At 41.8% G+C, this 24,548-nt stretch overlaps 2 protein-coding genes across 2 annotated transcripts in view; both read right to left on the bottom strand.

Moving 5' to 3' along the window:
* IFT57 (intraflagellar transport 57) overlaps window positions 1-8,320 on the bottom strand; it is a 29,295-nt gene extending 20,975 nt beyond the window's left edge. The window contains exons 1-2 of the mRNA XM_035115888.2: window positions 8,079-8,320; window positions 1,466-1,628 (exon numbers count right to left, since the gene is read on the bottom strand). Of these exons, the coding sequence (XP_034971779.1) occupies window positions 1,466-1,628; window positions 8,079-8,251 (336 nt within the window). The 5' untranslated portion in view covers window positions 8,252-8,320. The remainder of the gene's footprint in view (window positions 1-1,465; window positions 1,629-8,078) is intronic.
* Window positions 8,321-16,801: 8,481 nt separating this feature from the next.
* The window catches only part of MYH15 (myosin heavy chain 15), an 88,080-nt gene continuing 80,333 nt past the window's right edge, over window positions 16,802-24,548 (bottom strand). The window contains exons 38-42 of the mRNA XM_035115695.2: window positions 23,937-24,107; window positions 23,550-23,654; window positions 22,779-22,874; window positions 20,025-20,162; window positions 16,802-16,918 (exon numbers count right to left, since the gene is read on the bottom strand). Of these exons, the coding sequence (XP_034971586.2) occupies window positions 16,901-16,918; window positions 20,025-20,162; window positions 22,779-22,874; window positions 23,550-23,654; window positions 23,937-24,107 (528 nt within the window). The 3' untranslated portion in view covers window positions 16,802-16,900. The remainder of the gene's footprint in view (window positions 16,919-20,024; window positions 20,163-22,778; window positions 22,875-23,549; window positions 23,655-23,936; window positions 24,108-24,548) is intronic.

Raw genomic sequence — 24,548 nt, 5'->3', positions numbered from 1 at the left:
TTTTAAGAGACCTTTCCTGGCAATAATCCATAGCTACACTACTTGGATTGGTGCTTACTCAGTTTCATCTTTGATTCCTGGAATTACTAAAATTGCAATTTATTCAGAATCTAGGTGAACATTTTCCTCTCAGTACTAGTCAATTCACACACCACACCAAATGGTAGTTAAATCAGCTTAACTATGACTGGTAGGATGTCCAAGCTGAGAAATTATGGTACTGAATCGGTTGGCAAAGCAAAATTAGAAATAATAGTTTGCAGTGGGTTTCCCAACTACGGGTAGTGCTAACCATGATTTGGTGTGATGTCCGAATTGAGAAGTCATAGTTACTGCCATCACTGTGCCTCCAGAAGCTTGCTGCACCATGAAAGAAAATTAAAACACAGTTCTAAAATATGTATGTTTGTCTGCTGTACATTTGGAATTGCAATGCATGATCTCAGTTTCAAGCTATGCTTAATTCCAACCACATTTTGATATATTGTTTACATGTAGCCAGAGGATCACTTAACACATGAAAAAGTGTCTGCTCGGGCTTTATTTCTAAGAACTGAAAACAGCATGAGAATAAAAAATTACTGGTATATTCAGAACCAACTCCCCCACTCACTTATTAGAAGCAACACTGAAATGAACTGATGTTAATCACTCCCATACAAAGCAACTGCTGTTGCATCCACCCACCTGCTCCAGAGGAGAGACAGAATCACTCTTGTTCAGGAGGAGGCGGATGACAAGGCCCTGTCATTTTTTCCACCCTGCAACTCTATATGACAAATTGCACCTGCTGAAGTTCCCTCTTCCACACAACTATTCAAGGAACAGGAACCAGTCCTGTCTTCCATCTGGTTGTCCTAACAGTAATAGTGTTGTTTGGTCTATTTTCTAAGAAAACTTCTCATTTAGTCAAACTCTGTATCAGAACATGCACACACATTTGTGCAAAAGCTTTCAATAAACTAAGTAAGAGAAGATAAGCTCAATTCTTAGTCACCTTCCTTTTAAAAATATAAATTCAACTGCAGTATACAAGCATATCTGCTGTGTTTTCATTTCCATTTGATCCTTAAAAACAGCTCCATTTTTCTCTCCTCCTCTTTTTAGTTCCAAAATCTTCAGTAATCCAAAATGCAGCCGACCTAATAGAAACTCAGCATGATTACTTCCAAGTAAGTGAAAAGATGGGAAATGTAGTTTCAACCACAGAACACATACAGTATGACACTTGGGTTGTATTGATGAACTTGGGTGTTTGACAATCATGATTTAAAATCAGCCCAACCACAAATGATAAGAGTGACAAAACATATCCCTGGTCTGCAAAACCATTGTAGCTACGTATTTAAAAATCAATATAGTTCTACTTAAGGATCAGTTTGAAAGAACTAGCATATAAGTCACCTACAAAGTGATTATGACTGACCAAAAAATTTCAGATATACACAAAATATGATCCACTTACAAATGACCGCAGTTCTGATAGTATGCTAGATATTGTTGCATTTGGGTCATCGTATTCCTGTGGCTGCTCAAAAGGATGCCCTGCTTTATTAATTAGCCAGGCAGCAAGGGTGCAGAACATGTAGAATTGTTCACCTGGGTTAATGGGCAATGCAAAGTAGTGCCTGTTTTAAAAGGGAAAAAACAAAAAACAAAGATTAGCCTCCCTATATTGAAAAATCTTGTCCTTCTGGCTAACAGAACTTATCTGTATTACTATAACCCTCTATGCCCCCAAATTGCTTTTCTCAAGGATGACATTAGGGCTGGTATTTCACTGACAAGTAATTTCCCCAAAAGATGTGCTATTTTCTTTGCAGTACTTTCAAAATGTTATGCCATAACGAGCCATGACTTCCATTGTGTATGTACACCCTGCAGATAATTAATTTGAGTCAAAAGCTGTAAATGCAATTCTCAAGAGTATTAGAGCTGAGCACTTGAGAGTTCAAAAGGGATTTGATTATCAGGTAGTTTATAAAACTTTTTGCAGCTTGACCCTCTATAGAAGTACACAGCAGTTCAGACAAATGCACAATACTTCATATCGTCAATAAAACAGAAATTTACTTTAGAAATATTGTTACAAATAAGAAATGTTAAAATTGGGGCATGAGGGGCACATTTGTTGGCATCCGTCTGTCTTGAGAGACAGAGAATGTGCCCCTGGTGGTAAAGGCAAACCACTGTGTTAGAAGCACCAAAGTGACTTTCCTGGACAGTACTGTGTATGGAGGTCCTGGGCTGCCCCAGTGACAAGACTCCCCTCTCATCCTTGCCGATATGGTCCAAAAGAAGGCAGTTATACATCTGGCACGAGCTTGATGGCAGGAGTTGCCAAAAGGAGGCGTGCAAGATGTAGCCCTTCTCCTAGATGGGCTACAGTCCCAGGCTGATGAGCTTTCCCTCTGCAGCACATGCAGAAACTGCCTTCTTGACCACTGGACCTACTATTGATCTTGTCCGCTCGATCCACCAGAGGCCTGTGTTTGCATACAGAGAAAGTTCCTAACTCACTGAGGGTTTGAGACCCTTCGGGCTCCCTCACCTGGTTTAGTTGGCCAGTCGAAAGCATTCTCAAGGTGTGGCCACTGTCACATGTTGACAGCTTCTAGGAGCCACAAGTGAGAGCTGAGTGCAGGGTGGGGACCAAAGGTGGACAAACTATCCCCAAAGCAGCATTTTCTACCCTTCCCCTAACTCCCCATACAGGTATCATTTCCTAAACTACAGTGTCCACAATTTATAAAGCAAAAAGAGAGATTAAATTTGGCCAAAAAAGCATCCTCTCTTAAAATGAAGTTCTATCTGCTAAGTTCAAACAGCAGCTTTGGAAGTATTTTGAAAAAAACTGTTTTTTTGGCTCACTTATGGATTCCAGGGAGATGGACAGTTGATTATTTTAGTACTGGTGACTATTTAAGGTATTCGTTTAATTTTAACTGAATTTTAACAGAGTATTTATATTTGTTTTAAAAATGTACTGTTACCGAGCCTAGGCCTTCAACATGGAGTATCCTAGAAACTTAAACAAGCAGTTGTTATTGGACACAAAATCAAAGAATCTTTCTAAGATGTATAACTTACTGCTGGAATGGCAAACAAAGGACGAGCAGACAAAATCGGTAATGATCAAATGGGCTAAAGATGTAGGGCATAACATAATGATGGAGGAATGGGAAAGGTTGTGGAAAAAATCTATTAGGTTCACTGCATGTAATGTGTTGAAAGAAAATGTTATGAAAATGATGTATAGGTGGTACTTAACTCCAGTCAAATTAGCAAAAATTTATCATACATATGATAATAAGTGCTGGAAATGCAAAACAGTGGAAGGAACATTTTACCACATGTGGTGGACTTGCCCCAAAATAAAAGACTTCTGGGAAAAGATTTATAATGAATTGAAGAAAGTGTTTAAAAACACTTTAAAAAAGAAACCAAAGGCCTTTTTATTGGAAATAGTCGGGAAATAAATACCCCCCAAAAATGTCACATTCTTTTTATATGCCACAACAGCAGCCAGAATTTTGATAGCAAAGAATTGGAAGACTCAAGAAATACCAATGGTGGAAGAGTGGCAGATGAAAATGCTGGAATATATGGAATTAGCTGATCTGACAGGGAGGCTTCGCGACCAGAGAGAAAAATCGGTGGAAGAAGATTGGAAGAGTTTTAAAGTTTATTTGAAGAAATATAGTATTGTAATTAATTAGTAAGAAGCGGATCTTGAAATACAAATAATGTTGTAGCTTGGGAACTGGTTTTGTGATGAAGGAAAATATGAAAATATGATAGACAATGGTTTAGTTTAGAATTAAGAATAAGTATAATTATAAAACAGGATAAAAGGACTATGAAGTAGAAATTGTTAAAGAGGATTAGCAGAGAATCTCAGTATGGAGGATCTGAGGAAGTCACATCACAATGATTAGACAAGAGGTTAAGTTTATGAAATTTTGTATTTTCTTGTTGTTGCTGTTATTGTTTATTGGTTTTTGTTATTTGTTGTGTTTTGTTCTTATTAGATGTTTTTTAAAAAATAAAAAAATTGAAAAAAACAAACTTAAACAAGCAGAATGAAACAAGAACAAAATATTAAAACTCTTTAACAAAAATGAGGAAACAAGAAACATAACACACAGGGTACATTAACATAAAGCCCTGCAACTGGAATGTTTGGGGACAGCATACCAGAGGCTACGCGAGGGGTCCAATAATCAAACTCCTTAGCTGTGCCACCTTGGAACTTGCACAGCAAACAATTAAACCACCAAGCGACCTTCCACCATCTGGCCAGGCCTGCATGGTTTTGAATACGATAGTGCAGCTACTGCTTTTATTATATCAAATGTAGCCAATATCATAATACAGTGGTACCTCAGTTCTCAAACGTCATCTGGTCCAGAAGCCTGTTTGGCTTCGGAAATGTTTGAAAACCGAGGTGTGTCTTTCCATCAGTTGCAAGAGCTTCTTGCACTCAGGGGAAGCCGCATCGCATGTTTGGGTTCCGAAAAACGTTGAAAAACAGAAGCATTTGCTTCCGGGTTTTCGGCGTTTGAGAACCAAAACGTACGGCAATGGAGGTGTTTGGGAACAGAGGTACCACTGTATAAGCAAGTGACACCTTTCAACATGCCAGTGTTTTTCTTTTTGGGGAAAGTATAAAGAGTTCTATAAACTTTAATAACAATATGTACTTTTGCAGTGACATTCTTCCCGAGAAATAGAAACATTGACTTGTCTCTTTAGGCAATACTTTAAACTCCAAACTCCCAAATCCTGCCAGTATCTTGAGAACAGGATACTGTATAGCAATCAGTAGTATTAGGGGAATCTGATTTATTCATATGCAACAATATTGATTCAATTCTCATATTATGAATGCCTTAAATATGTAATAAAAATGGATTAGAATTTATTTCAAAGAACTGAATATCCAGTTCGGGAAAAGAAAGTGTTTAATAACTTTACCATTTCATTAAAAGCATTTCCAAATTAATGCAAGTTTTCTATTTAAACTGAAGTAATGAAACTATACGACATATCTTGGAACTGTTAATTGGCAGATCTGCCATTTTTGCCCACAACAAATCAAGTCTGCAAATCAACTACACCAATATGCTAGTGAATAATATTCTTTTGAAAATCTGCTAATTTTTGGCACAATCCAAACCCTGGATGCTGCCTGGTGGGGCTTAATGGAGCAGCAGGGCCACCCATTCCTGCTGTGCAAGCTGGCTGGGGCAGAAAGGTAGGGGAGGACAGGCACATATCTGTGCCAGCCTGGTGTTGGTGCAGCAATTAATCCCAGGTGGGGGTTGATGCCATTATATAGACATCAGTGAGGCTGCATTGAGATCCAAGGAATCCTGGACTGGCTCAGCCCCATGCCACCCCAACACCCCATGGGGGGAACTTTCCAGTCACCCACACATTAGACAGGCAGAAAGAGGAGCTCTGAGCCAGCTGAGTGACACTGGCATGACTCTGCAGGCAGAGGCTTGCAGGGGTGAACAGAGGGACACCTCTCCACAATTCAACCCCCTCCTCAAGTCTAGGGACCTGGACTGCCCCCTTGCGTGTATACTAATGTGTCTGGTGCAACATCAATGCTGATGCGAAATCATATTTTCTTCTGTGAGCCAGAATATATATTTTTATTTCACAGAAGAGAATAGATGATTTGATCTGGACTGAAGGGAATGCATAAACTGTAGTTTCCTAGTTCAGACACCGCAGGAAACTAGTCTTAAAAATCAAAGACAGCTTTGACAGAAGTGGACATGGGAGGGGAGGTGGGAAGGGGCAAAAGGAGGACTACACAGGTCATTTCAAAACAAACAACTATGGTTTGTTTATCAGGTGATGGATAATGATGTCTGGAACAAGCCAGCATCTCATTTTGTATTTTCATCAACTATGCTTTGAATATAGCTCAGCAAGGGTGAGAACAAAGGCTTTATCTTGCACAACATAGAAAACATTTTAATTATAGCTGAGGAGTCCTAGAAGTTGTAACTTTCACTGATGAACAACAAAGGACTAAAATGTGTGCAACAATAACTGATGCAGTGAGGTGCTATGAAGAGCTGTTCAAGAAAAAGCATCATCTTCTTAACCTAAAACCTCATTCAGATAACAATTAGTTTGCGGCAGTGCAATCCCTTATGTGTCTACACAGAAGTTCTGAGTTCAATGGGACACTCCTAGGTAAGTATGTATAAGTCAAGTGTACTACATATATTCTCAAGTATAAAGCCTAGGAACATTTAAAAAGAAAGCTTGAACACTGAAACTGCAAAAGTTCTACTCTGCACAGCATTTGAGCAACATACACAAGTTCTCTGAACACAGCTTTCATCCAAACTGCAAAAGGATTGACACTAACAGTCAAGCTGGCAAAAAGCCTAATTGGCAACGCTTAGCTAAATTAAATTATTCCAGGTTTACATCCACTCTGCAAGAGCTACAAGAGGAACGATATGAACAAATCAGGCTGATTAATGAATGAATACTATTTTGTATTTTCTTTTATCTGTAGATGAAAAGAGTGCTACAATTTGAGGATGAAAATAAAACCCCTAAAACTTGACTTTGGTACTTCAAAGATGTAACAGACTCTAGTCAGAGCTACAGCTTAAATTCCTGCAAAACTTTCACCAGTCACAGCACAAACAATTCTGAGCAACAATTACCCTTAAGCAGCAGTAATCAGTAAGCCACAGTCTGATAAGGTTCAGATTTTATAACTTAAGATCCAATAATAGTGTCTCCCACTAGGAACTACTTATCTTTGATGTATTATAGAACACTAGAATTTATGATGTACGTATTACAGACCAGAACAAAGAACAGGTCCAATGTTCTCCAAGGATCAGTCTTAAGGCTACAGATGAGGAAAGCAGAACAAAACAAATGGAAGCAGGATACACCAAAGGTATAAGACTGCAATAAACAAGCAAGTTCTCCCCTCATAAATACAACCAATTCTGCTGACTCTCACATAGAGAATATGTGCCTGATGCACATCCAATGTACAATCTCAACACCACTCTCAAACACCAGGCAAATTTAGGTCTCTGCCATTACAGGACTGAGCACTGTAAATGGAACATCTCAATGTCTAAAAACTATTTATGCACGCTAATTAAAAAAAATGACATTGTTTCTTTATCAGTCTGAGCGGAAAGACCTTTCGTCACCAAGCAAAATCTCAAGAGTTCATCTAGAAAAGTTCCATATTAACACTGGTAGGATCACAACCCCCTGCTGTACTAGATGGCACACTTTTATGAGCAGATTCCTCCAAAGAAAAAGTTCTCTGCCTTGTAAAATTTAGAAGGGCACTAATGTCCCAAAACGCATATTTATAGGGTGGTATATAAATTCAATAAATAATAATAACAATAATACACCCATCATGTTAAAAACAAAAATCACCAACTCTTGCAGCATAACCACATGCATGTTCCATCAGAAGGAAGTTCCACCAAGTTAACAACATTTTAAGAAAACGTGCAGCCGTCACAGTCCTAACTCATCCAAAATGCAAGTTTTTAATAACTTAGCTTTTCAGGGGCTGCAGAAGAAAACGCGTGCCCTGGAAAACGCACGAAGCATGCAGACATGCAGCACTAAACCTATGCATGTTTTATCTGTCAGTCAGTTCTCTGCTCCGGCGGAGTTGCTCACCCCGAAGAGAGCGCGGGCACAGAGCCGCAGGACCCGACGGCCCCGCTCTCCAAACAACATTACTCGTCCAGCACAACTTCAGCGTGCGCAGCCACCAACCGGATCACCTGCAGGGGGGAATGACAGACCACCAGAGTTCCCATGGGGCAAACTCAACTGTCAGCCACCGAGACCAACCAGGGGCAGGGCTGACCCAGCAGGGCGCGCGCGCACGAGTGAACCGTCCCTTGCCGTGGACACGTGTACGCCTCGCGGGCAGGGCCGAGCCTTTCACTCTTCGGCCGGGAGCTTACACACACACACACACACACACAACCCCAGCGCCGCCGCCACCGCCCGGGCTGGTGGACGGGAGCGAGGCCCGCCTGGCCCGCTTTTACCTGGAGGGCGGCCTCATGTTGTGGCTCCGCAGCGCCGCCTCCTCCTCGTAGTTGAGCAGCTTCAGCTTCTCCAGAAGGTCCTCCATCATGACGAACATGTGGTAAACCGCGCCGGGCCCCCGCTCCATGGCCCCCACCGCCGCGTCGCCTTCCTCAGCGGCCGCCATGACCATCCCTCAGCCAGCCCGGAGTTGCCCAGCACAACAACACACAAGCGGCGAGGCCGGCAGCGGCGGCGTAGCCGGGGAAACAAGCCCCTCCCATCCGAACACTCGCCCGCCAATCTCCTCTCCCCTGGTGCTTCGGGCCAATCGTTTCGTCGTCGTCTCATTGCGCGTGCGTAGAGCGGCACGGCGCTCCCCTCTCCCAGTCGCCTCACGCGTACGTCTCCCTCCGCTTCGCCTCCTTACCTCCCTTTTCGTTGCCAGGGTTCGCGAAAGGGGCGTGTCCTCGGAAGCGGAGTCACGTGCGCTCAGGCCGCTTCGCCAGCTGCGATGTGGCAGGCAGTGGCGCCGTGGCATTAAAGGGGCCGAAGGAGGCAGCCGTTTCTTTTCGGTCACGGCTGAAGGGAACTGGTTAAGCCCTTTTGCGCGTTTGTATGCGCAAAGGGCTTAACCATGCGCAAAGGGGTTAACCATACACACAGAGACGAGTGTATGCATCGCCGTAAAAAGAGGAGACGCGTAGCACACACGAACCCCGAAAAAAAATAGGGTGCACAGATTTGATGTGCGGGGTATAAATCAAATTATTATTATTATTACTACTACTACTAATTATTTGCACGAGCTGCATTTTATTCCCATATGCAGATTTAGAAATCATGACTGTAATTTAAATATACTGGTAGATGTATTATGTATTTCATTGTAATAGAGAGGTAAGCTGTCCAGGCAGGCACTGTTAGCGTGCAGTTTTCAAAGGCCCCTGCTCTCCCTTCTTACTATGCTTCTCTCTCCGCATTTCCTCTCTGCCTATGGAATGTTGCAGCTGAAATACCATGTAGTTTTGGAGGGAGAGTGACAGTTGAAATTAAAAGTTCAAGGTAGGTATTTTCTTATAATGCCTTTATGGGCACATCTAAAGCATAGGAATATAATTTTACATGTCTTAGACTGCGCAGTGAGCTAGCCTGTAAGTCCATCAAACAAAGTAAACTTGCATAAGATTGCACTATTAAAAAATAGCCCCGATTTGCAGAAAAATGGAGATACAGACGTACATACACAAAATTAAAGCTTAAACCCATGCTTTTTAGTGAATATCAGCCGTCAGTAGGCTAATACAATTCAATTGGCATTGGAGTGAATATCACTTGACACTACCAGCAATGTATGTAGATGTCAATTAAAAATGCTAGTTGCACATTTTTCTCAGCATCCAGAGAATTTTAGGAGCTCTTGAGGCATCAGACCAATTGAATGCCATTCTCAATTCTAAACATAAATTTCCATCTGGGGCTTGGATGTGTGTTCTTTCTGCAGTTGACTGTCAGAACATGACAGTACTGGTTGGCATGGTGCCAAATGACTTGGTTCAGTTTCTTTGCTGGAAAATGGACCATATATTCTGCCAAATTTCTGCTTGGCCAAGTCAGTGGCATTTGTTGGCCATCTGCATATGATAGCTAAACTTGCAGATAGCAAACCCCTGACTGCCTTCAAGAATAGTGTTCTATTGTCAAGTCTCCATGAGCAAAGGATGCTTTTCTAAGATCATATTATGAATGCTTATCAGTCATGCTGTTAATAGGCTAACATGCTGTTCATAGGTTTTGTTTTATATAGAAACATTGGGAATTGCCTTATACTGTACTAAGTCAGACCATTGTTCCATCTTGTTCTTACTGGCTTTCCAGGGTTTCAGAGAGACATGTCTCCCAGCCCTGCCTGGAAATATTGAAGATTGAACTCAGGACCTGCACACAGAACAGATGCTCTACCACTGAGCAATGGCCCTTATTAAGGATACAACGTTTCTCAAGAAAACAAATGGCTTGGGATGGCTGGTAGATGTTTCACTAATGGCAGCTAATTTTTGTAAGATGGCTTAATGATGCAGAGTTTTCTCTGGAATCACCAGAGAAAACACTAAATGAATCCCCCAGCTGAGCTCTTTATCAGAGGCAAGAAAAGCCTTTCAGTGCCAACCTGGGCAGAACTAACAGCTACAAACATCAGAAAGGAAAGTGAAACTAAATAAAAGTAGCTGCTTTGCCCCTGTCGGATAATGTCAGCGCTATTAAACTGTTTAGTTAGGCTTAGAGAACATTCCCAGATGTCAAGGATATGTCAGGATCCAACAAAAGGCATCACTTTGGAGAAGGCGTCACCCGCTCCAACTAAAGGAAAGTATCTGGTTCAGTTCAAGGTAACAACAGAAGCAGTTTTTAAAGCAGAGCGAGCTAAAGTGTGAGAATAAACTGAAGCCACCTTGGGATGCAGGTACTTCTTGCATCCACACACACATACTGTACAGGCAGATATACCTTTGTGTACACACTACCTCTGTCCTTAGCTGTTTAGATCAGCTGGAGTGCGCATCATCTCCTCCACACTCATTAAATGCTCAATTAAATGCACAGGGTGCATTGCAGCCCTTTTGCAGCCCTGGGCTCTGCCTACCCCAGTGCTCTGTGTGCTTTACTTTTACAGTGGTACCTCGACTTACAAAGCCGATCCGTTCCACAGCGTTCTTCATAAGTCGAAACCTTTGGATGTTGAAGTGTCCATTATGTGCATGCGCGAAGCGCAATTTTGCACTTTGCACATGCACAGAACGCGCGCAGGGTGAAAATACGTCCGGGTTTGCTGACTTCGTAAGTCGAAACCTTCGGAAGTCAAGGCATTCGGATGTCGAGGTACCACTGTATTTAATTTCAACCTTTTCGCTGCCACTGTTAAAATATGGTTGGGTCTTTGATGCCAGAAAGGTTTGCTTGGAGCATATTAGACCTTCAAACCACCCCTGTTCTACATACATATTTAGAAATAAATACTTTGAACATGTCTAAAGTCTCCAGCGATCTCTTCTCCAAAAGGAAGTGAAGCCTTAGCACCGCTGCCCCTGGAACCTCTCCCAAATTTGGGGAAGTGGGAACTTTGGGGTTTACTGGTGTTTCATCCCCTGTACTGGGCAAACAATAAACCAGGGCCAAACTGTACAAGACGATCTGAGATTTCTGATTTATTTGTTTTTTAAATAGTTGGGGCAGTGGCTCGGGGCGAGACCATTTCCTCATGCTATTTTCCACTTCAAAATACTGCTCTCCAGCACTTGTATGTTTCCATATGTAGGTCAAGTAGCAGCAGCGGGGGTGGGCAATTTTGATTTGGAAAATGACATAGGGTGAAAGAGGTTTGAAAAACCCACCTCGCTTTGCGCTATGGCCTCCCGGGGCTGCTTTTAACTCAAAAACCATTGATGGCAGGAGATGCAATCACAGATCTCTCACCATTTGTCTAGCTGAGCCCTAAGAATGAGTATGTGATGCAACTGAAGCAAGGATGATGCAACTGCCCCTCTCTTCCCCTTAATAATGTATTTTTTTAAAGATAGAACGAAAAACATTATCAGAGCACCAACATTTAAGCGAACAAACAGTTCTTCCTCTGCACCATCGCGTCCAGACGAATAGTTCTACTGGCAGGTTGCATTTGCAATTTGGGAAAGAAATGCACCATTTCTCTCTCTAAATATTTATATCTTTCTGCATTGCCTTTTAAAGGCTGTAGAAAAGTAACAGGGCAATTGTCTGGAGACTATACCCTGCCTTGGTCTATTCTGGTAATGACAAAAGCAATTCACTGGAAGAAATGTGTGCCGCCACCATTACAAGCAAGATCAACTCCTGGATCAAAACCCCAAGTACAAAAATTGAACAGCCCTTTTTTCATGCAGAAATCCCTGAGGAAATGTACGTGCAAACACATTAAAATTGCATAGCCCTCGGCTGAGTGACAGCAGCTTGTACAGCTGTTATTGGAACACAACTCTGGATACAACAGAAGCAATAGTTAAGCCGGGAAAACTGATAGCAGGCTGAATACACCTTAACTGCATTATACGTGTTGGCAATCGCTGCCACACACCTTGGGCTGTACATATCGCAGCATTTCAGGGATTCGGATAAAAGGAATGTAACTCTGGGAGTAGTGATACAGGAAGCACAGTGCACAGATTTTGGAAGGAATCCAATCTGCAAGGAATCCAACCGTGGACTTCCTGCTAGAATGTCAGAGGTAGGGCTATTCTATGTAGAGAGTAGTCAAAATATATGCAGAACTGCCTCATAGCCCTCTGTAGCAGCCATGTCTGTGGAATGAGTGTAGGTTGGAGCCCGCCAAGGTGCCTCTGAATGAATGCTCATTCATAAAAGAACCCTGTTGGGGTCGGGCCAAAGGCCCATCTAGTCCAACATTACAGTGCCCAACCAGAAGCCTTCAGGGATTCCCCAAGCAAGACCTGCTGTAGTTCTCAGCCTCTGAATAAGGCTGGTAGTGGTCTAAACCACTGAGCCTAGGGCTTGTCGATCGGAAGGTCGGTGGTTCCAGTCCCCATGACGGGGTGAGCTCCTACCACCTAGCAGTTCAAAAGCACGTCAGAGTGCAAGTAGATAAATAGGTACTTCCGGCGGGAAGGTAAACGTTTCCGTGCACTGCTCTGGTTCACCAGAAGTGGCTTAGTCATGCTGACCACATGCCCCAGAAGCTGTCTGCGGACAAACGCCAGCTCCCTCGGCCTATAGAGCGAGATGAGTGCGCAACCCCAGAGTCGTCCACCCCTAACGGTCAGGGGTACCTTTACCTTTATATTGAATTGCATTTGCCATTCCACTACTTATCCACTCGATTTGGAGAGAGGCTTTTGGAGCTCTTCAGTGTCATCGACCACCGTGAATGATTCGGTAACTGGGAAATGTGACTACCCAAGTGTTCAGCCCTAGCTCTAAATCTAAACGAACAAGTTAAAAAGCACAGGTCTGGATACTGCTCCTTGGGGGATACCACTTAATGTGCATCTTAATTCACATTAATGTGTTTTAAATGTGCATTTCTTTTCACTACATTTTTCTTGGCGTTCATCCTAATGTGCATGCAGCAGAGCCTCTGTATCCTCCACTGGCAGGTAGAAGGGCCACAGCTTAGTGACAGAACACATGCTTTCCATACAGACAATCCTAGATTCGATTCCTGGCAGGCTGGGCTCGAAGAGACCTTGAGGGCCACTGCCAGCTCATAATACATTACTGTTCAATGGCCTGACTTGGTGTAAGGCACCTCTTATGTTGACATCGTATTTAATGCTTAGAATTAAGATGACCAGGAAAGTTCATTTCAAATGGGAATCTCTCACATGAAGAGGAATGTGATAATTGCATGGATCTAATGCCAAAACTAATATTACTCAAAATCCTCTATTACAACATTTTTCACAAAATTGGTTCAAATATGTATTTATTTCTCAAAATATATCCCATGAGTTTTCCCCATACTTGTGCTTGCAAAGTTTGTTGTTTTTCCTTGTGCTGAATGCTGGCAATCTATGTGTTTCTAAATGTAAAACAAACCCTAACAGCATATATAGTGCAATTTTTGAGAAAAATAAACTGTGGTTGAAATTTTTTGAATGCAACCTTCATCCTCCAACTTCTGCTTTCTTTTTCTTGTTTGCCATTTATTTGCAATGAACTTTTATAGCTCAAGCACAGCTGGCTGAAATTTTTCGGAACATGCAGTACAGAAGTTTTCAATTAAAATGTCCCCGGAGGTATGTCCTATAGTACTAGCTCTAACAGCTCTTACTTTGTATTTGCGGGAAATGATCAGATGGAACAACATCCCTTGAATGAAAACAGGCAGGAAACTTCTTGACATTTTGAAGCCATTGGGGAAAACATTGCTTTCCAATTGTCATAGACAAAAAAAATGCAGTCAAACTTCACTCATCCTGATATAATATAGACTGCTCCTACTGGTATATATTATATTATATCATATCATATTGGTATAAATTATGTGGGATACTGAATTTTAGGTCATAGAATAGAGTAGACTAATTGAAATCAATAGACTTATATATAGCATTGCACTGTTCAGTAACTTTGTGGCCAGGCCCTAGTCTACAGATTTCCCTTTGATTCTGGTAATTGGGGTGGCATTATGCAACTTCCAGGTTCCCCCGAAGAAATATCACCAGTCTTTATCAGAATTAGACCGATAACCCAGGCAGTACAGGTCACCAGTGCTCAGCCAAAGTTCAAATCCAACTCTGATCTACTTTTGCCAAAAAAAAAAAAAGTTTTCGGCTACGCTTTATGCATTTACAAGGCACTATAGTGAGGCAGATTATTCTCTTGCCACAGGGATCTATACTATAGGGCTGCCATACACCTGGAATTTCCTGGACATAGTCGGGATTCTGTCAAAAATGGTGTCTGGGCAGAATTTTCAAAAAGCAGTTAAAATGTCTGGCCATATCAGAAGTGTCTATTTTTTGCCTAATTTCCTTAAAAAAATATCTTAAAAACAACAGCTTTTGTGTCTGGTGTAGATGAGTGAACAGCAATAATAACTACCTATACAGAGGAATAGCCATGATTGATTTATGTGCTTATTAGTCCCTTTACATGAAGGAAGATTGGTGCAAGTTCATATAAAACCTAAGAATTCACTAGCCTTTCTGGAAGTAGACACCCATTTTAACTCCTAAATCCTTAATTGCTTTGTCAGTCATTAAGAGCAGCCTTCCCAAACTTGGTGTCTTCCATATTTTTTGGACTACAACTCCCATGATCCCCAGACTATGACTATGGGTGGTGTAAGTTGTAACTGAAATCATTTGGAGGACACCAGTTTTGGGAATGCTAGTTAAGAGAAATGTGTTTAAATCTTTGCCATTGTGTGGACGTGTTGTCAGTGTGTGGTGTGTAACCCTGAAGTGACAAGAGTGCTAGTCGAGTGCTGGCTCATATTTCAATGCAAAGCTTTAAAATCCCTCGTGGCCATTAGATTATGCATTCAAGCCACTTTGTCAAGGAAGAATGGAACGCAGTGACAGAGGTACGCTTTCCAAAATTAAAGACTATGTCACTCTCTCTCTCTGAAGAATCCACCAATAGTCTGGAATCATTAGTACATAATTACTTCATGTCTTGTCAGAAGGCACGCCTGACTTAGGTTTGACAAAGTGGGTGGAAGAGCATTGATGCTGTCAAGGGAAATCTGGCAAAACCAAAGAGGCTTCCACATCTTCGCCTTGGAAAGGATTGAGGCCTCCTCTTCCTTCTACTCTCTCCTCCAAACCCACCTTTTCTGTGGAGCATTCGGCGCAACCACCACTCCCCTTACCCTACTGTTACGAAACCTAAATACATATACAGTCATGCCTCGGAAGACAAACGAAATCCATTCCAGAAGTCCATTCGACTTCTGAAAACCAAAGTGTGGCTTCTAATTAGCTGCAGGAAGCTAATCCGAACATTTTCGAAGAATGTTTGAAAACTGGAGCACTCATTCAGGAGCCGGAATGTTCAACTCCCAAGGCATCCGGGAGCCGAGGTACGACTGTACTATCTACGTACGTAATAATGCATATTCTCCCTGTTCACCTTTCTTTCATCTGCCGTCTCCCTTTGCAAAGTGGATTAAAAACCCTCTGGGCAAAGGCCTGTCTTTGACTATTAGTCTTGCTGACAGGGGCTGATGGAAGCTGGAGTCCAACCACAGTGGGGGCCTCAGGTTCCCTACCCCTACTGTAAAGAGTCATGCACCCTGAAGCCGCTATCTAAGGTTAAATAAGAAAAACAAATGTCCACCAGCTACTGGCAGCCAGCTGTGATGGGAAGTCCCTTTGTAGGACTCCAGATATATGAATGATTATGCCTGAATATATACTATAGATCCAGGCTATGTCCCCTTTCAATGAAAATCTTCAGCGGAAAGGTCAATGAAAAGCAGAAAATATAGTGTGATAAAATTGGTAACATGCATAAGCCTAATAAGAGCCATATTTTCCTTGCTGCTTTTCATGGAGTTCCTGGCTCCTTTATCTGAATGCCTCAATCTCTCCATAAACTGGGTGACTGCTGAGTTATTACCTATCTCTAACGTCTTGTCATCTCACACACCTGCTCATGCGTCTCACATCTTTCCTATATAGAGGAGATCTGAAGCTCACAACATCAAGGAGGAGATGCTAGAAGATTTATCCTGCTGGAATTCGAGATTGGTACAAGCCTTTGATTGGGAGTTAGGGCTATGTATGTGACAGACTGTTCTTTGCTAAGGTAACTCATTATAAAGTCTTCAAAGGGACTTTTTACATAAAAAGAAGAAGCTATAGCTCACCTTCTTTGAATTTCTTGCGATTCCAAAAACAGAAGCTTGGCATGGGAGCATTTAGTATGCTTGTCTGTGCCTTTAAACCAGATGACCACCTCTAGACCATGAATAAGAGGCTATCTGACTCATAGGTCTAGGGCAGTGGTTGAAATCTGTCCTGTACAAGCCACATCAAAAGGCAGTCATTAAGCAATTTCCAGATATTTCAATGGGGATTCCACAAAAAATGTTTTCCCGTGAAATCTGCACTTTATCTCCAACATCCTAAATACTAATAAAAAGTGCTGAAATTGTTTCTTCACATCCTAATACCAAACCTTGCGAAAAATAACTGAGAATACATATAACAAGGGCATCAGTAGATTTTAATTTGATATTTGTTTATTTGTTAAGATGCCTGTTTTCTTCTGCTTCAGCGGTGGGCTGCTGGTTTCTATGCAAGAACCAGTCTAGCCGGCAGCTACTCAAGGCATAATAGGTTTACTCCTCATCGTGAACCTGAAATACATTATAAAATATGACAACACAGTTTAGGCTCAACAGAAATGACTGCATGGCTTTTAAAAGCAACAATCCTTTACACACTTCCTAGGAAAGATGGCCCACTGAATTTGTCCTGAATTTCCTATGTGGAAAGCATTTTTGTGTAGGAAAAATATACAATATACTGGTAGATAGAAGTGCAACGCAGAATGTCTTACAAGGTTTCAAAAAGTACCAGGGCACAATATGTCATTTGCAAAAAGCTAAGTACAAAATTAAGAATGTACAGTAGCATCCATGAGGAATGGTGCACCACCTCATGGCTGTGGCATCCAGTGATGATTTGCATATAAAGCACTATGTGAACTGTAGCAAGGTGGTGTTACGCTGAAACCCCATGCCCACTTTCTTGGCAGTAAGACCCATTTTGCACAATGGAGCATACTTCTGAGTAGACATGCACATAATTGCATTGTTCCTTGAACATCATTCCCACCGACATCAGTGGGACAGATTTGTCAAAACTTCCATTAAGTTCAACTAATTTATTCTTTACTCTGGCCTGCTGCTTTAGCTCCCCCCTCCCCTCAATTGGCCAGTTCAAATGGAAATTTTGTTGGCCAATCCCACAAGCCCTTTCAGCCAGCCGGGGAGGATTACACCGGCCAGCCATGAGGAAAACAATGTTTCCCATTGTGCCCCGGGGAGCACTGGGTTGAGCTGCAACCGCTGCCCAGCCAGAATTGGGGTGAGTGCCCATTCTCTTCTGATGTGCAAGTCAGGGGTGGAACTTGCTATCCCTGCCCCATACATGTTTCTTCTACCTGATTACATTACATGTAAGAGGGCCAAGTGTACAGGAAACAGGTGTATAGGTAACCAAGGGCTGCCACATGGAAGACAGAGCAAGCTTGTTTTCTCCTGCTCTGGAGGGTAGGACTCGAGCCAATGCATTCAAGTCATAAGAAAGCGAATTCTGACTAAACTTCAGAAAGTACTTTCTGACAGTAAGAGCTGTTTGACAGTGGAACAGACTCCCTTGGAAAGTGGAGGACTCGCCTTCCTTGGAGGTTTTTAAACAGAGGTTGAATGGCTGAGATTCCTGCATTACAGGGGGTTGGACTAGATGACCCTCGGGGTCCCTTCCCACTCTACAATTCTATGATTCTAAGTAAACTGCACCATAGGGAATGAGGCTATGAAGGGGACTTTTTGAGCCACTCTGTCCACATACCATGGGAGGTGGGAAAGGGAGATATCCTGAAAACATTTGGGCAGAAAGTTTTCCTGGCTTTAAAAGGGAATCTGTGTCTTTAAGAACTATGTGGAATGGAGAGGTTGAGTAAGGGTCTAGTGTTGTGGTGATAAACAAAGCTGCAGCTTCCTCAACATTATTAAAAAAGCAAAGCATGTTTCTTCAAATATCAGGTGCTGGCAGGGTTAAAATGTAAGAATTATGAATAACCTCAGTTTTCAAGATATCAGGTGCCCTGATGTATTAAGAAGTATTTTTTTAAAATAAATGTTGTGTTTTCTATTTGCATTTTATCTGCATGGATTTCTGCTGCCCAAACTAATGCGGAAAAGTAGAATGAAGGGTAAATCTCTTTACTAAAACTTGGCTTTGGGTGTTTGGTGGAGTGTGTTTTTCTTGTCGCCTGAAAAACTTCTGGGAGAATTCTATTAATATTTTTTGCATAATGATAAGCCTACGATGCATGTGATTATTGTTTACTGTGTCACCTCTCTCTGTTTGGGAACCCTAAAAGGCAAGAGCGTGATAATGACTTATAGCTACATACATTATGCTCATCCCACAGGATTTACTTCTAAGAGCAGAAGCAGGCAACGTCTAATCTTTTCATATGTTTGAATGACAGCATGTGCATAGTCCCACATCTATTAACCAGATCTTGTCCCCTGTCCAACACCTGCATTTAGCACTGCTTGACCTGCATGTGGAAATGCACTTCTACTTGTGAGTAGCATTCTTTTGGTAATGTTTGAAAAACAGGAAGAGGAGCTAAATGGTTTTGATTTGGGGGGTGGGGAGTTATCCGCCTCCAAGTTTCCAAAAATTGCTAGGAACTGCCACCTCCACTGTGCATTACAAAATCACAACAGGGATTTATTATAGCGTTGTAACGGCTTGTAACAAGACGCAACAGGCAATGTGGGCACTTTCCTCACCTGCAGTGGAAATGGTTGTGAGTCTCTGACTATTACAGACATCATGTGAAGGAGGAAGTTTTGCTGCTTCACTCAGGTTGAAGCACCCCGTGGAGCTCCCAGAATGGTGGCCATGACAACAGCATCATTGGATTATGCAATATGGATGTTGGCCAGAACAGGCTTCCTCCTTAGCCTCTACTGTTCTGTGGGGGGCTTTCATTTATATTAGTGAATAAGATTTTTCTCAATACCCATCATTAGAGAAAATAATGTTGATATAACCAGAAAATATGAGTTGCAGCTGCCAAAATAATGCAAATAAGCCAGTGCCAAGGTTGTTAACTGCTAGTTTTAGCTGGTTTTAGGATGTAATCCAAATCCTAACAAAATCATTGTCAACCCTCCACATTGATTTTAATAGATCTGGATTGCACTTTTGAGGATTAATTCTTATATTAATTACAGTAGCTCCAAAGGCATCATTACATGGGCAAAACATAGAGTTTGAGTGATTAATATGTGTTGGGCATTATCTGGTTTTGCCTAGACTAAATTAATATATTGATACCATGCAGTTTGGCTTGGAATAACAAGCATTCCACAACAGAATGGCTTCCTGCAGTCTGCAGTGTTTCATTCACAGTTGTGCCTTTGTAGTGTTCTCTGCTGCATACCTTGCTCAGCTGTAAATTGTCAAGAAAGATTCAGCCTTCAGTGGTTCTTGGCTGCATTTTGGGACCTCAGGAGTCAACCCATCAGGCTGGAATTGCTGCCCCTTCTCCCAAACTGGGCAGGCAGAGGAGAAATAGGAAAGACTATTCCAAGTATGCAGGCACATGGATGGGTTGTCTGAGATGCAGGCCACGAAATTCTCACCTCACTCCAATGCTCTGCCCTGCTTTTCTGAAGGTTCTACCAGAAACATTCTCCCCTGATTCGCTTGACATACCTTTTTTATGCCAATATCTCTTGACTTGGTCCTGAGCTTATTGACCTGGGATTCAGCTATTTCGGCCCGTTCTTCAGCATCATCCAACTCATGCTGCTGCTTCCTGTACTTTGCAAGGTACTGGTTGGCTTGAGCTTCCTGGTAGGAGGGAGAAAAGAACATCAAAAGTGCTTTGCCTCCATAATCTAGCAAGTAGTGGACCTTCCACTACTTGTGAAAAGCACGTGTGAGTCAATGGTAAACATTTCATGGAACTTTGTGGGATTTGCTACCCAGAAAAAGCAATTTCATCTTTAAAAGTCGATCTGGGAGGCCATCAATGATCAGTGAGAGCGTTTTGTAGATGGCAGGTAGTGATTTCAAGCCTTTAATTGGAAAGCAATCAGCGTAGAAAAAAATTCATCCCAGTAGCACCTTAGAGACGAACTAAGTTTGCCATTGGTAGAAGTGTGCATGCACACAAAAGCTCATACCAATGACAAACTTTGTTGGCCTCTAAGGTGCTAGTGGAAGGAATTTTTTAATTTTGTTTCGACTACGGCAGACCAACACGGCTACCTACCTGTAGTGTAGAAAAATTCCACATTCTGTGGTGAAGAAATAGCAAATTGCTCTAGACCCTTGAGTTGTGCTACTATCACAAACACTTCCAAGACTAAATAAGGCAACCTTTGATGCCCTCTAGATGGTATTGGACTGCTACTCCCATCATCTCCAGCCAGCATGGCAAACAGTTAGAGATAGGGATGGAAGAGAAATCTGATTCAGTTTACATTCAAAGATGAGCCTATGAATTTTTCACTTTCCAAAATAATACAAGAACTGAAACATTCATCCTTTGAAATTTGCACATATCAGACTTTGGCAATGCAGTTCTCCAGCCACATAATGTGTACAAAAAAGCATATAACCGTAGTAAAATGTCCATAAAAATGCATTCGTAAACATAGCATAACCATGCATTATATTAGGGCAAATTATTTTGCAAAAATGTGTATTTTAGGCAAAATGGCATATAAAAAAATGTAAATTCACACTAAAATGCTGGTGATCTTCCGCAAAGATTTTTTAAAAATTGCAGACTGATGTGGAGATGTGGAACTTAAGAGAGAAATAAGAATTGATAGAGTCACCCATCTAAAGTCAGGGATAATGGAATTCAAGAACATCTAGAACAGTGGTCCTCAACCTTGGGCCGCCAGATGTTTTGAGACTACAATTCCCATGATCCCTGACCACTGGTCCTGCTAGCTAGGGATTATGGGAGTTGTAGGCCAAAAACATCTGGCGGCCCATGGTTGAGGACCACTGATCTAGAAGACACCAAGTTGGGAAAGAGATATCCGTAGAATCCATAAACAGTTCCATAAAAAGCCTTGTGACTTAATCCAGAAATGTAAACATCTGAGTTTACAGGAATGCTCAGCAACAGATTTTACTGCTGTAAGTAGGCCTGCCTCGCCCTTTGAGAACTCTCATTCTAGGCAGAAAGCCATGTGAAAGTTGCTTGTACAGCCAGTGGCTGTGCTATGGAACTCCAAATACGTTGAGACACTTTTAGTAAACACATACTACTTTGTTTCAGATCTTTAGTGCATTAAGTCAGAAGATCTGTCTGTGGTATTCACTGAAGCGAAAACAGGAATGCAGAGTGAAATGTTTTCTGACAGCAGCATCATTTTGTCAAGCACTGGAATGCCTAGACAAATGATTCTGTACCAAAGTATCATTCATTTCCCATTCTGTGAGATGAAAGTGTATTTAGATTTGTTGTAGATAATGGAATGCAGCGGAAACATCATCCTCTCTGTTTTTGGTAAGAGAGGCAGCATGCACGCTGTTGTGTATGAAGCCAAAACTGCGACACACCTACATAAGACGGCAGTATCAGCAGATGAGAAGGAACGTGCAAGGTTCCAGGAGTACAAAATATCTGGAGAAAGTAGCCTCTAAGGTTGTGAGAACCTATCAAGACGGCCTAGTCAAGACTGAATGTGCCCAGTGACCATGAAATACTGCCTAACCTTTTTTTTTCCAAGGTGGGGGAGAGGTATACCTAGAAAACTAGCAGGGAGGAAAATGGAATGAAGTCTCACAGAATGAGGCATGATTGACAATGAATAGGGGTGCTTCACAATACATCAGTTTGCTGAAGGCCTGCATCCTTATTTCTTAGGGGGAAGAGATGGGGTTTTTAAATTAAAAAAATGCACCAAATATTCCAAAACTGGGAAGCTTCTGTGCTGTGCTTTTTTTAAAAAAAGAAAAAGAAACACAACTGTTTATGAAAACTGAACAAAATTAAGTAACTGTGCCTAATTTATTTGTGCTTCAAATTCAAGTTTTTCTTGTTGTAAGATTAGATGTTTTGGAAAGGTCTGGTGTGGTTGAGGAAAAGAAAACCATTTTAAAAATTGGAGTTTGGAAACATTCTGGACTTAGGATCAAAGCAATGACACAGCTCTCTGTGCCCCACAGTTTTCAAAATCTTTAGCAAGAGATTTACATGTACTCTCTAAACTTTCCTCCACGCTTTTGAAGGTAGAAGAAATGTGCTTTTCAAAAAGGGAAGAGAAATTGCTGCAATGTTCAGGATTCTGAGGCGATTTGATCAGATGATATCTGTTTGTGCAGTGCTGTTGTCACACATAAGCAGTTTGTCTTCCTTCCCCAGTTTGAATAATACAACTCCAGTCAGAAATTAGGTGAATTACTGATTTGATAAGAGCCGCACATTACACGGTACCAACTTACAGCTTCTTCTGCTTGATGCTTGTAGCTTTTCACTTTCACCTGCAGCTTATCAATCAGCTCCTGCATCCTTGTTAAGTTCTTCTTGTCTTCTTCTGCCTTTGTAGAACAAAATAAAAATAAAGTGTTAATTTGGCAACCATCCACTCCTCAGAATTAGATACCTTGTTTCACTGGAAATCTAGAATTATGGAATTCAGAGACTCTAATTTTTATCTTACCCTTATCCTACCCTTCCTCCAATGAGCTCTGGATGACTTAAATTGAGGTTTCTGCTGATAGTGAGTTGCACAGAGAACTTCACCCAGAGAAATGTGTGGATGAGCAAAGATTTTGAACCCAAATTTTGCAAGTCCGGTACTCTATCAGCTGTAACATACTGGCTATAGGGATGCTTGGAGAATTCCATTGACCTCTCAGCTACCAATCATCATTCTCATTTCCTTGTTTCAGTGTTTCCTGGAATGAGTCAGAGGCTCAGGCAGAGAAGGAGACAGAAACTGAAGAGTGCTGGTGAGATAAGAACATTTTCTCCTTTGACTCAGACATCTCTCTGTCCTTCATCCCACAAAGCTATTTTAGTCAGCATGGAGATGAAAGAGCCAGAAGGAAAAGAGAAGTGGTAGAGAATTGCCTGCAGGCTGTTAGCTGCTGCCCATAATATATAAAGTCTTTGGTAATGCTGCTTTACATCAGAAGAAGTTTCTGTGATTGGAAATTATGTGCATTTGTCCTATCACAATATTTCAGCTCACCCACTTTAATTATTATTACCTGGTATGTCAGCTCTTTGATGCGCCTTTCATATTTGCGGACTCCTTTCTGAGATTCCGTATTGCGGCGGGCTTCTGCCTCTAGTTCATTTTCCAGCTCGCGGACCTGCAGCAGAATCAAAAGCATTTATGGCTCCTGTTGGGCTCTGCCTCATAGGAATAGCTCAATAGCAATAGGTCTTCAGAATGTTCTTTGTAAATATCTATTCAAAAGCTTTTGGCACGTTTGTTGAGTGCTCCTTTACATCATTCTCCAGCACTTAGCATTTCAAAATAAAACATTACTATTCTAGCCAGAACTGAGCTCCCGTTTTAAAAATGAACATGCCAACCATTTTCCAAGGGGGCTGACACAACAGGTTCTAAAGGTGGACTCTTAGAAACCTACCCTGGATTCCAACTTTTGAATCTGCTTCTTGCCCCCTTTTAGAGCAATTTGCTCTGCTTCGTCCAGTCTCTTCTGTAGATCTTTAATGGTCTGTTCCATGTTCTTTTTCATTCGCTCCAAGTGAGCACTCGTGTCTTGCTCTTTTTTCAGTTCTTCAGCCATCATTGCTGCCTAGAATAACATAAATGAGTGAAACGCCACCCCAAACAAACAATGAGTCCCAATAATTTTGGTGATTTGAGACAACTACAAAATCCTGGGAAATATCTACAGTATAACAAGAGGAAGGGAACCAATAGTGGGCTACAATGCATGACCATTGGACATGCTGGCTGGGGCAAATGGGAGTTGGAGTCCAACAGCATTTGGTGGGTCACAGGTTCCCTCTGGAGAAAGTAATGAACCATTTCTGGGTCTTAGGGCTCATCCATACTTGCCTTGCCCTGCCACTTCCCACCAAAAAAATCTGAATTGGAGCAAACATAAATAAAATTTTCTCAAGGTTGGTGTTGGCTCTGATTTATCGCAGGGGACAAAACCGCTTGGACCCATGCTTCCTAGGCATGGAACAAGCACAAGGCTGGATGAGCCCTTAGTCTAAAATTTCATTTA

The sequence above is a fragment of the Zootoca vivipara genome, chromosome 4 (assembly GCF_963506605.1).
Source record: "Zootoca vivipara chromosome 4, rZooViv1.1, whole genome shotgun sequence".
Taxonomy (NCBI): Eukaryota; Metazoa; Chordata; class Lepidosauria; order Squamata; family Lacertidae; genus Zootoca; species Zootoca vivipara.
The sequence above is the reverse complement of the archived record's forward strand: the minus strand, read 5'-3'. Positions and strand labels throughout refer to the sequence as shown.